The sequence below is a fragment of the Pseudorasbora parva genome, chromosome 15 (assembly GCF_024679245.1).
Source record: "Pseudorasbora parva isolate DD20220531a chromosome 15, ASM2467924v1, whole genome shotgun sequence".
Classification (NCBI taxonomy): Eukaryota; Metazoa; Chordata; class Actinopteri; order Cypriniformes; family Gobionidae; genus Pseudorasbora; species Pseudorasbora parva.
This window is the reverse complement of record NC_090186.1, coordinates 13,024,980-13,042,630: the sequence shown is the minus strand read 5'-3', so window position 1 is coordinate 13,042,630 and position 17,651 is coordinate 13,024,980. Positions and strand designations below refer to the sequence as shown.

General features: G+C 36.2%; 1 protein-coding gene across 8 annotated transcripts in view; it reads left to right on the top strand.

Annotated features, from left to right (window-relative positions):
- Positions 1–16,270, top strand: part of dab1a (DAB adaptor protein 1a) — a 562,848-nt gene extending 546,578 nt beyond the window's left edge. For 6 of the 8 annotated variants that reach the window (XM_067417159.1, XM_067417163.1, XM_067417157.1 and 3 more), the window contains 2 exons: positions 1,437–1,514; positions 14,079–16,270. In XM_067417159.1, coding sequence (XP_067273260.1) covers positions 1,437–1,514; positions 14,079–14,123 — 123 coding nt within the window. In that variant the 3' untranslated portion in view covers positions 14,124–16,270. Of the gene's footprint in view, positions 1–1,436; positions 1,543–14,078 lie in introns of all 8 variants that reach the window. The other 2 variants (XM_067417160.1, XM_067417162.1) reach the window with 1 other exon arrangement.
- Positions 16,271–17,651: the final 1,381 nt, after the last annotated feature.

Below are 17,651 nucleotides of genomic sequence, written 5' to 3'. Positions count from 1 at the left end.
AGGAAGAAAATTCAGCCATCAACATGTCTTTATTACGATATGTTGATATATCGCCATGGAAATTAGCCTTTGTCTGATAAGTTGTCTTTTTTGTATCCTCTTCCCTGCCTGAGCCACTATTGGGCCCATTAAGGTGGTAAATGAGCTTGCGGAACTATCATTATGACCTGAATTAATTGCACAGAGATCATACACATTGCATACTCGCATGATTAATATTGTTAAAATATAAATACATATTACACATCCTGATGAAAATGTAAGTATTAAAATAGAGCCTGCATGATTCTCCCCTACTGATTTTAATATTTATATTTCATCGTGTGCATTATTACCTCATAAAAAATTTAGCACCTCAAAAAAATATATTATCCAAATGACCACCGATTTTTAGAATAATTACGTAAAAGAAAAATGACTCAACGAATTTCTTTCTTCCATGGAACACAAAAGGAAGTTTTTAATAATGTACTCTGTAAAAAGGATACAAAAGCATCATGCAAATGGTTTGGGGCATGGCTGCTGTATTTGGAAACCATGTTAGCTTTGTGTTATGAACCAACTAAAAAAGATATTTTCAGTTCAGTTAAGAAAATGTATCATTCACGGATTGGACTAATCCAGTTATCAAGTCAGTAAATCAGTCACAGTAGTTTACATTATGACTAACAATACATTTCAATATGTTTTTCATTCAAATCTCCGGTATTGCTTCAGAAGACATTGAAATAAACACGTCGTACGGCCTATTTTATGGTGTTTTTATGTAACGATGGGAGTAAACAGTGGCAAACAGTTTATTTTGGGTGAACTATCCTTTTAAAGGTCGCTTGAAATGCAGTGAAAATGCACCAGCGGGGACGTCCACTTTATTTCATAAACACATTCTCTCTTGATCTCTATCAGATATGACTCATCAGAAAATGCCATGGAAACCCAAATAGTGCTTCTTTCTTTTATTTTTCAGCTGAACAAAAAGTTTAATTAGTCTCTCTGTGTGTGTCTATCTCTACTGGAATGGCATTGGGCTCCACACTCACACACGGTCATGATGCGTTACGAGTGCAGCTCCAGAGAGAATATTCATAAAAATCCAAAATGCTGTAGTCTAAAACCTTTCATGCAGGAGCACAATACAGGACCCTTTTTAACAGTGGGGCTTTCACAGTTCCGGTAATGGGCACACGTGTGCAGAAACGTATGAATACATCAGTGTGTGGGTGGACTAATAATAAATGTATGAATGAATAGACGAATGGATGGATACTTTCTCTTTTTTTTTGCCCATGCTTCTATAAATGTGAACTGTATAAGAACTATTGGATTTACTATGGATTTCTTTTTCCTGCTGCTTTATAAAAGCTTATTTCCTGTCACTTTCCTCCTTCTTACCCCCTTCCGTTCTTCTCCTTCTATGCTCCTCTCTCTTTTTCCAGGCTGGAGACTCCCAGCAGTCTCCGGGTGCGAGTGAGCCTCAAGCAGAGCCTGAGAGCTCAGAGACGGACAGTCCTCAGGTCGGTAGCTAGATAGCGGCAGGTCAGGGTAGGTATCTGTCCTCTTTTTTTCCTCTTCTGCGTGTCGGCCTGCTCCAACCATGACGTCACGTCAGCACGCCTTCACCCGTCCTCACCACCATTACATAGACCCACACATCGTGGCCGTGTGTTTTGGTGCTCTTTCTTTTTTCTCTTTATGCTTTACACTTTTTCTAACTCTCTGAGGCTGCGTTCACACAGTCAGTGTACTTTCTTGATTTGTCCTGTTTGTACAATTATAGGTCTGGATTCAATCCTCTGTAACCTTGATTAATGCCTGTAACCCTAGTTTAATGATACATATCAATTTTTTTGTTGTTGTCTGCATTGTCTTGTAGTGTTACTTTTCTTTATGAACTTTAAATTTCAACAATTTTATGATGCCAAGGGCCCTTAAAGGGATGGTTCACCCTAAAAAGACAATTTGGTCATCCCTCAAGTTGTTCCAAACCTGTATGAGTTCTGCAAAACACAAAGGAATATATTTGGAAGAATGTTTGTAACCAAGCAGACCTCGGCAGCTACTGACTAGTACCATAGTATTTTTTTACCCACTATGGTCGACAATGGCTGCCCGAGATCTACTTGGTTTACCAACTTTCAAATATTTTCCTGTGTGTTCAGCAGAACAAAGAAAATACAGGTTTGGAACAACTTGAGGATTACTAAGTGATGACAGAATGTTCATTTTTTGGTGAACTTTCCCTTTAAATATGATGGTCCATATGTGAGGGAATTATGAAAGCAGATAAATATTAAGTGATATTAATATTTCACAATAATTAATAATTTTATTTTATAAAGTTAAATCAAATGAATTAAATACTATATTTGTAAACTTTTTTAAGCATCCTTTAAGTTGATAGATGTTTTTTTTTTTTTTAGAATGGGATCCAAAAACATCACACACACACACACTCAAAATGCAGTCATTTCTTTTTTTATGTATTTAGACTTTTACATTGTTACACATTGTAAATCTTAAAATAAAACTTTTATTCATCAAAGAATCCAGAAAGAAAAGTATAAATGTTATAAAAAGAATAAATGTTAAATACATAAAATAAAAATGGAACACATTTATTTTAAAATGTATCATATTTTCACAATATTACTGTAATAAATAAAGTATATTGTATTGGTTAGTATAGGAGACCTCTTTCAAAAACATATATATATATATATATATATATATATATATATATATATATATATATATATATATACACACATATATATATATATACATATATATATACATATATATATACATACATACATATATATATATATATATATATATATATATATATCAAAAAATGTATTCCATAAAACTGCTGTAAAAGATAAATAGTTTTTTTTTTTTTTTATCTTAGTTGAAAATAGACTGTATGGAATCATGTTTCAGCCAAGGTAATTGTAACTTACATATCAGAATTGCGATAAATAAAGTCAGAATTATGCGATGAAAATGTTGCTTTTTAAGTTTTTTATTCTGTGGCAGAAACATGCTTCAATAATGACTGTCAATAGAATAAAATAGTTGTGATTTATTTCTGACTTTAGAAAGCAGAATGAAAGTTGAAATTATGCATTAAATTAAAATCATAACCTTGACAGCCTATAAATACATTTAGTCATTTCCTTTTCTGTAAAATTTTCTTCGTGTCAGCATACTGTAATTGTATTTTCATTCCAAACAGGACTGACAAGCTTATTCTCTTACTGTGTGAGTTGTGGCCTTATTCTCTGCCTTCAGTTTCTCTCTCTCTCTCTCTCTCTCTCGCTCTCTCTCCGTTTCTCATCTCGCCGTCCCTGCCTGCTGCTGCAATCACTCTTACGCTGGTATGCATCTCATGGGAAAATGGTTTATATGCTTTTATGGTGTAATTTTGTTTTGTTTATGACAGAGTATGAGTGAGTTGTGCGTGTGTGTCCCTTTAATCCCATAAAGCTTCCTGATGTGTTTGAGTACCAATGGTTTTGAATGTATTTTTTTTGAGCAGCGGTGTTGCATGGCATACCCATGAACATCATAAGTGATCCACATCTAAATATCTGTGTCATGTCATGTTCTGATATACAAAATGAGGTCATGAATGTTTTCATATTGTCAATCATCACAGCAAGGCAACATGCTGAACTGATCTGAACCGTAGTAAAACGAGGTCTGACACGCAAACTGCTACATATAGATAGAGCCTTTTTAATCTTTGATTTCTGTCGTTGCTACTAAAAGGATAAAATGATGCTGGTGCTTTAAACACAGAGGAGAAATGATTATAAACAACCCCTGCGCTTTCATTTTGTGACTTTTTTTAAATGAACAAACAAGCAACATGCTATTCTCGTTTAAGTTTTTCGGAGTAGGGCCATGTATTGTGAGAAAATGGATGAAATTCCTTGTATGGGCACTTCTCCCGGATGAGCAGCGTGCACTCAAAAAAGGATATGTTGGATTATCTTAACTTTATGTCAATTGGTTCCACGTAACTGGGTTATGTTGAATTTAATTAACATTGTTTATTTCAGTAAACGTAAGTTGTTGGTTTTTTTTAACGTAAGGGTAATTCGATGCCTTTTAGTTGAATCAGGTTAACATTCTTAATTTTGTCCAAAACTATTAAGGTCATTTATTCTAAAATTAATATCAAACAAAAACCATAACAAGTAATCCAGTATAATTACAAATTTACAAATGTTATTTAAGAAGAAAACCTTTTACAAAATCTTATTGGCTAGCCAGAAGATGGTTTTATTACATCCATGGCATTCCCAAAATAGTTGCTTTTTATTATTAAAACAACTTTAATTGTTATTAGCAGGTCCTCACCCTGTGCACATGCTCTACACTAGAGGTCTTCACGGGGCACCCGTACGGGTTCGGGTCTATATTTTAAATAGTCAGCCGGGTGCGGGTTGGGTCCCAATCTATTACTTCGGGTCCCGAACATTGTAGCCTATGTAATACGTCAATCGGACTCGGAGAACACCTGGCCATGAGAGTCAGCACGGGTTGTGTGTTTTGTGTAACTTACAAATTGCTAAATTAGGATAAGAAAATTGTGAGCCGGGAAATGAGGTTTAGAAATACACAACAACAAAAACACAAGCTCTCTCTCTCGTTCGCTCGCGCCCTCTCAGCCCTTTAGAAAGCGGGCAGATTTAATGCATGCGCGTGGTAATAATGTACTCAAGAATATATTTCAAATCAGCAACAAGACCTCAGGTGAACTGTCATATAAATGTTTTCTGGGATGCTCAAATAGCTCATATTTCAGGTTGCTCCAGCTGACGCGCGAGTGCAGTCTCCGCCGCGTGTCATGTTTCTATGGCAACCTGAGCTTCCGCAGTGACTGTAATGACTTTAAAAATAATATGAATGAACCATCTTGTTTAATCTTAAAGTTCTGCTAGTCAGTTCGGCTCAGAGAGATTATGGCAAATAAATAATACTAACGCAAGCGGCCATGGCACTGAACGAGCAATAGTTATTAGTTCAAAAGGGCAGACAGTCAAAGTTATTATGCGAGTTAACTCATAAAATCCGTTACTGTGAAATAAAGTTGACTTTTACAGCTGAAATGATGAGTGAATTAAGCATGCTTGGAACAATTACAGAGGAATATTGTAATACATCACAATCAAGGTAAGGAAGGGAGACAACGGCTATATATCGTTAGGTAGGCTGACTGAGACAGTTATTTTTCGCAGCTTGTTTATTAACTTGTTAACAGCAGTTTATTGTGTAATATGAGACAATCGGGTCCAGTCGGGTCTGTGTCTTCCCACCGGGTTCGGTTCCAACCAAATAAAGACGTGTCCATGTCGGTTCCGGGTACTATATTTTTGGCATTTCTCAGATCTGCACGGGTCCGGGTCCAGTTTTAGAAATAATGGACAGGTCCGGTTCTGTATAGAACATCGCAGGTCTCTTCGGATTCGGGTACGGATTTTTGGACCCATTAAGACCTCTACTCTACACCACAGCGGTAACCTCCAAAAACACTAACATAACACAAACTTTTAAATACCAACATTAAACATTAAAAAGTCTATCCATTTTCTCATCTTGTTAAAAATGCATAAAATAGCACTGTATTTAAACATTTACTCTCAGAATTCAGCCCCTTTGCATGATGGGAAGTGAATGTCCAGTTTGTTCAGGTTACTTAATTGAATCAAGTTATTTGAAAATAAAACATTAAGTTACGTTAAAGAGTAACGGTTTCATGTCAATATAACATGAAGCAATTACATTTGAACCATAAACCTAATATAATGGAGTTAAATCAAGATGAGTTACTTAAATAAAGTGAACAGCATCATGAAATTATTTTTTTAATATCACTACTCTATACGACAATATCACTAAAGAAGTGTGTTTCTGGTTGTGAGGAAAAGATGACCTTGTTCAGCTTTCCAAATAACCCAGTGTTAAGGAAACAGTGGATGCAGTTTGTTTTTCTAGAGCAGCAACGGAGTTTTGCAAGTGTGTTTGTTTCCCAGTCATTAGTCAAAAACTGCAGGCGGTGAGTGAAACTGCATCAAATGTCTGTATTGTGTTGGCATTTGGCGCTTAAGTGCATATAATGTCACAGGATAATGCTATGATGTATTGTGTGTGTGTGTGTGTGCGTGCATGTGTGACTTTAGCTCCGCCCACTGTACAAGCTCGGCTGTTTCGGAAAGAGTGCCTTTTTTAAAAATCTAATAAAACTAAATACTTTTTTGCGATATGAAGGTTGCTACTCTGTAGGTACTCAATATTAACATGGAATTGACTGAAACTGTGTGTTACACCCCCAACAATTAAAATAAAAGACATGTCCTAATACTTTTCCTAATACACCTTGAATTCTTTTTAAAATTGGGACTTCCAAAATCAAAATGGCCTCAGTGTGGTTGAGGGAAAGTGAGTGATCGCTCTGTGGTACCTGTCTGGAGGAGACACGAGCTCATCAGGATGAATCATTAATGAAGGGCTCTGGGAGCCAGAGGCTTGTTTCTCTGACTGTAGGAAGACTGATGTAGCAGCCTCATCTCTACCTGCCTAATGATGAATGAAGCACTGATCCGCACTGAAATATTAACACACCTACATACACCTCCTATAAACATAGACTGTAGAACAGATGTGTATGTCCATTGCTATAAAATAAAGAAAAACAGGTCCCTGGTTTGGTGGGTAAAATCTTGGATGTGAATTCTTATAGAATTCTTGAGGTTTTTATCAACGGTTCCCGTCTTAGTTCTTTAACCCTCTGGTCCTCTTCGGTCAAAAGTGACGGACTTAGGAAATAAATGGGAATTGGGAAATACGCAAAAACACAAAAACTCACGGAATCTTTTGGTGATACAAACCACAAATCAGCCATGAATCAGAAAAAAAGTGCATAGCAATGTAGGGGTGACACTAAAATATCAAGAGTGCAAAATAGACCCCCCCCCCCACACACACACATATACATATATGAATGGTGCGACTATTAAACAGAGCACATTTTTGCAAATGTGTGAAACAAAATCAATTATTCAGCCCCAATGCAGTAAAACAAACAACAATGAAGTATTTACACTATAAAACATCATCAGTTCAAAACAGACACAAACACTCTGACACACACACATGTAAACACACTCAGAGACACACACAAACCACAATAATATACACATACAAATGAACTGGTATGGCTGTTCTTAATGTGGTAAAATTGAGCCAAAAGTCTCAAATAAGAGGTTAAAATCCGATCTATTGTGTGGCAATAAAACACACAATAAATATTAAATATTTATATTTAATATAAATTAAATAATATAAAAATAATAATTAAATTAAATAATAATATAACTTTTTTTTAAACCCTTCAATTAAAAAAAGTAACACATAGGCCACAAAAAATGACAAATGATAGAGGTTTATTAAAAATAATTTATGAACATTATTTTATATCAAATATATATTTTATGAAACTGTCAAAATGTTGAAAGATGTTGAACTAATACTGCTAGAAAATAGCTAGAAAATCAAAGCCATAAATAAAAACAAATTGTGTTCCAATTTTAAGGTTGATATCTAAAAAAAAAAAAGCTTTCGGTAAGATTTTGTTTGGGTGTAAATGCCAGCAAAACTTGTGATTTGCAGTTTTTTTCTTTTTTAATTTTATTTTTATTACAGACATACAAACCACACCCCGACATCCATACTAACACACCAACACAGTTATACGTGCATAATTTATCCAGTAGGCTTTATAATATGCATAAACAGAGAACAGGAATAAAGTGACTATTTGGTTTATATGCCCAACATCAAAAAATGGCACCATCTGGTAAAAAAAAAAAAAAGATATTAAATTTTGAAGCCTTGCCAACAGAATGAAAGCCTATTAATAAGGATTGCATAATTGTATCAATGGGGACATTTTTATCCAAATGGTGCTGAGTGGAACTATTTTGTGTTCCCAGTGCAAAATAGATTTTTATTTTAAAGGAAATGGGGTTAAATAGTATAAAATGTACATAAAAATACACACCTTTGCCAAAATGTATGTAGTTAGCATTAACACAGACAAAATGATCAAAAAGACAAACATGTCCGTAAGGATGCACAGGGTTTAAACTAATGAAATGACACAGACAGTAAGTAAATAGTGCTTCCTGTATAATTATTGAAGCTGTCAGTCTGTTCAGTGCAATCTCATTGAATTGGAAACCGTTTCAAATAATTAATCTTTCATTTTCATTGTGTCTCTGCTTTGTTGTTTATAATTAGAGGATTTGTGCGTCTGTAAAACTTAGTAATATTTCGCTGAACAGACTCATTCAGCGTATTCTCCTTACTGGTAACTTTGTCATTATCTTCAACAGAAAGGCCAGTGATTGGCAACAGTACTCATTTGTAGTGCTGTCGAACTCACGTCACAAATACAAAAACAGATCGCTTTACATTACTTGCTTTTATTAATTAATTACAGTAGAATGACTTAGAATGTAAAAATATTAATCTTTTAATTCTGCACTAAACATGTGTACTATCTGACCAGGCAGCCAAGTTGGGGCAGCCACACCATACCCAGTTGACGGCAGTTTCTATGAAGCCCCTTCTTCCGAAAAGCTTAATGTGCTCTAATTGGTTGCTGGACCTGGTCAACGCGATTCAGAAATGTCACGGCCCTAACCACGAGTTTCAAACAATATATTTTTGTTCAAAATATGGACAATGCATCTTCACTATCTTCCACTGAAGAAAAGTGAGGCCAATATCCGGATAAGCTGCTGACATTTTGCGCAGATTTGGGACTGAGTCTGCGCAGTAGTTACCTAAGAGCAGGAAGCCATTATATCTAAAGCCTGCCCACATGCTCTCTCGCAGATGCAGAACAATACATTATGTAAGTGGGAAATAAACAGTTATGGAAATGCAGAAATTAAAGCTAAAGCTCCAATCTCCCGATAAAAGTCAGTTGGTGCCTCAGTGACTACTTCACTCAGAGAAGCCGTCAATCTCAGCTGTCAATCATGAGGTCGCCCCCTGTGATAACAAACTAAAACTAAACCTATTTAAAAACGAACACTTGAAATGAAATCAGCGGGGGAAAAACTGCCTACAAAGACAGAAACCATCTTTGGAAAAAATTATTTAAAGTGTGATTGGATTGTTTGTCTCGTGTCCATTAGAATACCCGGAGGGGCGGGGGTTATATGCTATACTGGGACCGGCCACTGGGGGGCAATCGAGACGCGTTGGCTTCAGTTTTCAACACGAGTGCGGCAGGCTTGGTTTCAACACACTACTAATGCAACTCAACCAGGCCTTGCCCCTATATTTTGCATATGCCTTGGGCGGGACTTATTAAAATGAGGAACGTGATGCGTTTCTTCCCAGAAGAAAACTCAAGAGTACAACCAAGGTGTTTCAGGGAGTTCAGAAACATTGCTTACTGATATAGAGAATTACTCCCTTTGGTGTTGATTTGTCGTATGATCCTGGCATTATATTGTCTCTGATGATAGTTACAGAGCACATGATGTGCTGAGCTCTCCATTGTAATACTCGGTTTACTATGCTTGAAGCAGTGTGGCTGCATGGGTACTGTGTGTTTGGCAGTCATTGCCAATGTAGGATTATACGACTGGTGGACCGAGGATGATGTTACTCTGTACTGTCTGATCAGGAACGGGAAGTGTTTTCACTGACACTAGCATTCTTTGAACCATGAACCAATAGCAGTGTTGCCATATCTCCGTAAAAAAAAGAAGCAAACTTTAAAGATGGTTTAAAATAAAACAGCTGGTTACATTGCATTTTGCTAAAACAAAATGTATTTTTCATGATTATACTCTTTTACATAAATAAGTCAAATGTCAATAAAGAAATTGCTCTCAAACACACATCTAGAGGACAGGGGGAAAAGCACAGATTTTAAAAGAGCAACCAACCACAGCGATTATTAATGACATTGTGTCAGAGAACATGGCAGTTGGTGTTGTAGGTGGGGGGATATGACAACTGTGATTACTTGTCTATCAAATTTCTTTTTTTAAAGGGTCCAAGCTAAAAATACACAACTAGAAATAAGTTGAACAGAATATGTATCTGAAAGAGGACCTGTAATAAAAAAAGAAAAAAATACTTTTATTTAACAAGGAGCATTTACACATTAAAAGGATCAAAAGTGACAGTAAGGCTTTAAATTAGGGCTGTGCAATATATCAAATTTATACAAACGTACATATCGCAATATGCATATCGCAATGGCATGCAATATCTGAAGGATTTTAATAGGCTACTTCAACATTGTGAAAAGTGTCCGTTTAAGGTCGACACAGAGCAGAGAATATACTGGACACACGACTTTACTTATGGGACTTGCCTGACGTTAAAAAGTTATTAAACGCAGTAATTTGTGAAAAACAATAACTTGCAGTTTTGCGCTGTCTGACACACACACACACACACACACACACACACATGAATTTTACACAATAAAAGCAATATTGTATCGCATATCGAATTATTTAACAACATATTGCACATCACATTTTTCTTCAATATCGCACAGCCCTACTTTAAATGTTACACAAATGCATACAAAAATCCTGAAAACATTTTCACGTTTTAAGGTTTTTTTATACTCTAGAACAAGTATGTATAGCCGCGCTAACCGCAAAAAATTTTCCCAGGAACTTTTTACCCCCAGACCTATTGCTCTCTGTGTTTCCATTGCGGTCTTAAGTACCTTTCAAGATTAGACAGATTAGTCCAGTGACAGTTCCCACTGGATTTCATCCTCCGCATATAAGCTTAATAAAGCCTGAACCTCGTCGACGGTCCATTGGCCGTATTTTTTAAATTCCATTGTTATTTAAATAGCAAACAATCAGTAACCGGGTTGCCTTAAAATGTTTTATTGAAAATAAAAATTTGAGTTGATAAAATTAAGGAAATTGGTTTAATAAATAGAATTGAGAGTAAACTGTAGAATTGTTTACAATAGTTAAACCAGTCTGGGAAAAAAAAAAAAAAAAAATCGCTTTTTTCTTTGATTTAAGCTTGAGAAGTACAATTTAGGCTACCAATTCCTGATTTGAAATATCATTCCTGATTATTGGAACTTAACCTTGACCAACAATTATATCAATTTCAGTCTTTTCTGTGCAGTGAGTGATTTCTGAGAAATGCTGCTGAAAGTGGATCAGACTGAGCTGCGCCACACATTGTAGCCAATCAGCAGTAGGGGGTGTGTCCACTTAAGATGGGGGAGAAGAGAGAATTATCAAGCGGGAGATTTGAAAAAAGACTGCCGAAAGAAAGATGGCTGAGAGACATTATAAAAGAGAGAAGGTCAGAGGAATATCTGAGTTATGATCAGGCAAGAGCTTTATGACCAGCGTTAATATTAGTAAAGCTTTCCAGCATTGGAAATACCTAAAAGGGAAGGCCTGAAAATGGACGAAGAAGTTGCTTTGTTTCTGCTTCATACGTAACAGTTGTTTTGCTAAGTTTTACAGATATGTTGTTGTAATGTTAGCTATATTAACAAGGCAGTTTTGAATGTGATTGTTGGTCTAAAGCTGGAGTGCTGCTGGTGTCTATAACACTATAACTCTTGCTTGTATAGACGATTGTGTTCATTTTTTGTTCTTGGTTCACATTTGTTCATCATCTTCACTTTTATTTTTAATGAAGCATTATTTTGCTGTACTTCAGCTATGATAAAGAGACATCCACATTGTGTGTTGGTGCATTTTGGGGTCGAGCAATGAAGGCAGGGGTGTGTTTATTTGGGTTGATTTAAAATGTCAACAGTGTTTCTCAGAAATCACTTAAAACACCTTTAACGGATAGTGTTTGTACTTGGGTTGCTGAATATAATTAGTAATGTCGTCAATTAAAATGCAGTAAATGGTTAAACATTTCTTTGTCCCACTGACAAGTTTAATTAGTTGAAGGACCCCATTCAAAACCATGTTACTGTGAAGCCCATGATGTGCACATGGTAAGTTTTGTCTCCGAATTTTTCAATTCAAAGTTTTGTTGTCCTTTGGTGCGACACCCCTCTAATGTTGCTGTCACACCATAGGGCAGATTTCAGTTCAAATGTTTGTGACAACATTACCAAAAGGTACTTTGCTTGCTTATAAAAAAGTGGACATGTCAATATAGTCTTTCCTCCATTATCTCCCACTTTCAATCAGCAGGGTTGACAGATCGGTTTCCTTTTCTTTACCGCTCACCTACTTAGTCATCCATTTCCTCCATCCCCTTTTTTACCTCCTCCTACACTCCCTTTCACTTGGTTTTTCGTCTTTTGCAGATCTTTTTTTCTGTTCCATTCATTCTCTCTCATTCCTGCTCTCTAAAACACTTATCCTGTCATCTCTCGCCCCGTGTGTCCGTTCGAGTGCCCACGGTGGGCGGAAAGGTCTGTGAGTGTGTGATAATTGCTGTGTGCATTCTGATTTCAGACTGTAGGGTTCTTAAGGCCGCCGTCTGGACACACACCGACTGGAAGCTCTGTTGTACCTTATCTAAGCGTTCCTTTGCTTCTTGATGCTCTTTTTTTTTAAATAACCTTTTTATGATGAGAAAATTTACAGGGTTTTATGATCATGAAGTGGGTAGTTCTGATAAAGCTAGTCTGTAATTATTGAATATAAAGATTAAAAACATTTATTCAGTGGTTCTGAGGAGCATCTCCATTGGAGAGGACAAGACTGGTGAATTTTAGTCACACATTGTGTCACTGTTTCCAGTCTTTTCTGCAGTGATTTATCTACTGAGCAGCTGCTGTGGTGTAGCTTTTGGTGTCATGGAGTACGTTTGTGAATGTAGTGGTTTGCAGAAAGATCTCTGTTGCCATCTGGTGTTGATTTGGAGGAAATGCTTGTTTGATTTATCACTCCAGATATCAGATTTTTCTCGCTCATCTGACACAGACCAATGTTTTTTTTTTTTTTACACTGACTGATTTTTTTATTTATTGAGATCTGGGTTAACTACATTATATATATGGATCTGTGAACAATAAAAATGTTTACAATTTTAAAAGCTGTTAAAAAACTAAACACTATCATTCAAAAAACTGTGATACAAAAAAAATATGTTTTTGAAATTATATACATTATATGTGTGTGTGTGTATTACATACATATATGTATGTGTGTATGTATGTGTATATATACACATACACACACACATACATATATTATATATATATATATATATATATATATATATATATATATATATATATATATATATATATATATATATATATATATAATTTCAACAACATATTGCAAAAATTGAATATTTCGTTTTTTTGAATGATAGTGTTTAGTTTTTTAACAGCTTTTAAAATTGTAAATATCAATAAAAATGTATGCACATACACACATTTTTGGGACCTTTGCATGGACATTAACTTTATTGACATGCCATTATTAATCTGAGGGCTTTAATATGAAGTTGGATACTTGGATGTGTGTGTGTGTATGTCCGTGTGTTCATATATTATTTACTTCATATTAAACCCTACTGATTAATAATGGGATGGGAATAGTTGTGTGTGTGTATATATTTATGTATGTATGTATGTGTGTGTGTGTGTGTGTGTGTGTGTATATATATATATATATATATATATATATATATATATATATATAGTCCACATGGATCCCAAACCTGATACGTTTCCATTTTATGCTATATCAGTTGGATGTACTTTTATAATTATATAAAAATGTATTTTTTTTTTTTTTTTACAAATAAACATGGGAAGGCGTGTCAGACCTCATTAGGATATTATCTCTGTAAACAATAAAAATGTACACTTTGAAAAGGCCAAAAAAAGCTCACTGACTAAACTTCAATTATAATTTAAATACATTTTAGTAATAAATACATTGCTTAAGAAAAAACATCATTATTTTGGGGTCCAGATAATATGGTTAAAATTTCACCAGCAGGGTCAAACGTGTATCCCATCTGAGAGTTTTTCATTTATATTTTAGTAACCCTGCTCTGTTTGTGTTCAGGGGAAGGACCCTCTTTATGCCCAGATCAAAAAGGGGAAGAAGTGAAGGATCATGGGAACTCTGCACAGACGTGATCAGCGCTGGAGGGAGCAGGAGACCAAAACACTGGAGATTAACTCTCTGCCCTTTGTGTGTGTGTGTGTGAGTGAGAGAAAGAGAGTGTGTTTTGTATGAGTCCGGTCACTCCAGCCTCAACGGTCCACTTCTCCAAGCAGCCATCTCTCTAGAGCCGCCCCGTCCCCCCTCACGACTTCCTCCGTTACTCCCTCCGCAAGGATCAAGAGGGACAGACTCTCTCCATATCACTTTTTCTTTCTCACTGTGTTTTCTGCACATGACAGCAGGGCATTGTGGGTGATTTCAACCTTACAACACCCCTCATAGCCTTATGAGCCCAGTTCTGCAGCTTCATTCATGCTCTTCGTCCTACTTCCAGTTTCTGCCAGTCTGACTCTCTATAGAGACCGCATTACGGGAAACTCTCGAGGGGTGCCTGTCGGACCCCATACCACGCATCCCACCGTAACCCATCACAGAGCGGATCCATCTGTGACTTACGCAATTTATCCTTTTGGGTTTGTTTGGTTTTTCCTTCTCCCACATATTTGAGATTCTGCTGCTAGAAAGCTATGCAGAGCTTAAAAACCGAACTCGCGTTCTCTCGCGGATGGAGAACAGGCACGAAGAGCGACTTTTGCCAAATCTCAAGATTTCGGAGCAGCTGAATCTGACTGGGGGACTGGAGGGTACGAACATTGCAAAAACATGTGATTGAACTGTTCCTTCTCTATAGCTTTTGTACACTACTAATGAGAAAAAACAAAAACATGACGTTGAAATGGAATTTTTATAAGTCAAGTGGAGCCCTTGAAGTCAACTTTAGATGTGTTTTAGGGGTAAACATGGCTTTAAAATCTGATCGTTGGTTTGCCAAACTAATTTTGTAAATAATAATTATTATTATTATTGATAATAATAATGACGACAATGACGATGACAAATAATAATGATGATAATAATAATGGTTCCGATTATAACAGTGTTCATTCCATCTTGCGGACTTCCGTGCCATAAAATAGGCTGGCCTTAGTGATGCAAACTCCTCATGAAACCCAAGCAATATTAACATGTGTCCCAAGCGCCCAAGTGGTTTACGTTGCTTTCTCAGTCTTTTGATTTCCAGGGATGTGGAGACTGTCTTTTTAAGTGGCCTGAAACAAACCCCGGAAGACTGTTATGTTTTTAATGCCTGAAAGGGTCCAGTGGATAATATGTGTGGCGTCATATTTATGTAATTCTTTTGGGTTGTTGTCAAGCTGGTTAATGTGATAGAGGAAGACCAGAGCTTCTCTCGACGTGTTCATCTCAAATACGCATGTACACAAACACATACATATTCATGCAGACCTTAAAGTCAATATGACATCGAAAGGGGCTGTTTACTTTTTTAAAACACCTTTCTGCACATTTATCAGTGCATGTTATTCCAAAGAGAAAATGTCTTGAGTGTTAAACTTCCTTTTTGACTAACAAAACCAAGGCCAAACAGCAGATATCCTGACATTCATTTAATGTTGGTAAACAAATTGGGGAAAAAATATTGGCTCCAATCTGATATATGTAATGCCGACTTTTTACAATTCAGTCAATCCCTAATGTGAATTCCAGCCCCCATTTATTGAATATCCTGTTTTACTCATTAAGACTAAAATGGGTCGCGAAGGCTGTTTCATGTTGACTTTAGGGCCGTCTGGTCACATTAAAACACTCCAGAATATCTGTCTGTAACCCAACCGCCAATCAGAGAAAATCACCATGAATGGCATCTGTTTTTATTGCATCTGAAAAGCTCAGAGCATTCCATTACTGTGATGACAACTTCCTCCTATTTTATGGCCAGAGTCCCATTTTAATTTAAAATAAAAGCAGTTTTGGACCTTCAAGTTCTAAATTTTGAGCATTAAGAAGACGAGGGTGAAAATCAAGGTGAATGGGAGTCCTTACGATTTCAGTACATTTGGTTTTTGCCTTTACCTCAGCTAATGGTTTGGTAATGTAAAAGGACACGTTATTTTTATCTTGATGATGATGATGACATTCTACAGTGGATTTTTAGAGCATTTTTTTCTTTTCTCTTGATTTACGTAACCCACCATGTAATACTGTTACCAATAAACACATCCCAAAATGTTTCTCTGCCTTTGCTTTATAAATGTATACAGGTTTGGAACAACTTGAGGGTAAGTGATGACATTTTTTTTATTTTTTGAGTGAACAATTGATTTAAAGCTTCACTGTGTAACTTTTTTAGTTTATTCTTAGCTAAAAACACTTAGTTCTTTCAAAAATATATGTGCTCATTAATGTATATTTACTTCTTTCAAGTAATAAAGTATTCTCCTAAGTTTATAATATGCCATTGAAAATCCATACGGGTGAGGGGTTCGAATGCCGGTCGCCATGTTGCCCCTCCATCTTGAAAGTACATTAGCCAAAGAGGGACATACCCGTAAATTCAAGCTGGGCTTTTTGCGTTTTAACACTCGATGGCACTCATTGACGAGGTCAAACTGGAAGCCATGTTAATCTTGGACTAAATCGGCCACCGTAGGAGTTAAAACGAAATCGAGAGGAACAGAAACTAATATTCACTGGATTGTCATATACCTTTACACCGCTAGATAAAAATCACACAGTGTAGCTTTAAAGGCCCACTGAAGTGCCTTGAAACGCGTAGCATTATTCAATGCGTTGATGTAATTTCTCTAAAACAGGGAGACAGGGTGGGGTGTATGGAAAAGCACCTCCCCTATTTTTAAAATAGCCAATAGTGTTGTGTTTATATCACAGCTTGACTAGAGCTTTTTAGCTCAGTAAAGGTGCAGTTTCCTCCTAATCTCTAACCGTTTCTCCTCTAATCAGCCCCATATCCCTTTAAAAAGTAATTCTGTGCAGAATTTAAATGGTGTCCGATACGTTTTCTGGTTGGCAGCGACTCACGCATATGATCCGCTCTGTGCTTTTGTGTCTTTGGATTGGGGTTTGTGGCGCTGTAACTAAAACCCAATTTATACTTCTGCTTCAAGTGTATGTCATAAGCCCTTTTCCCACGGGATGAGTATTATCTAGGGACCTCTGTGATTTAGAAATTACCCAAAAAATAGAAAATCTGTGACCAAATAACTGTCAGATTTCAGCTGCAGCTTTGGGCGTCTATTTATAATCTAGGGGGTGGGACACTTTCGATTCTAGAGAGCATTTAATTGGACAGAACATCTGATGAGAAGCTAAAGTGCAAAATGATGTCATCAAAATCATTAATCCATATTGGCCATATGCTTTGAACACACCTTCTAAATGTGAATTTTGTCATTGGTTTGGAGCACATTAGCTAGACATAATCATGCTAAAAGCCGAAAACTTTCTAAAAATTGATTGCATGGGGACTTTAAGAGAAAAAAGAATCATGAGCATGTAATATTCCTGTCTTGTGTTCCCCTTGTCTTGTGTGGACAAGTTCTTGGATTTTCTGTTTGTTTTTTGATATTAAAGTTGTCATGAACTGAATTTTTT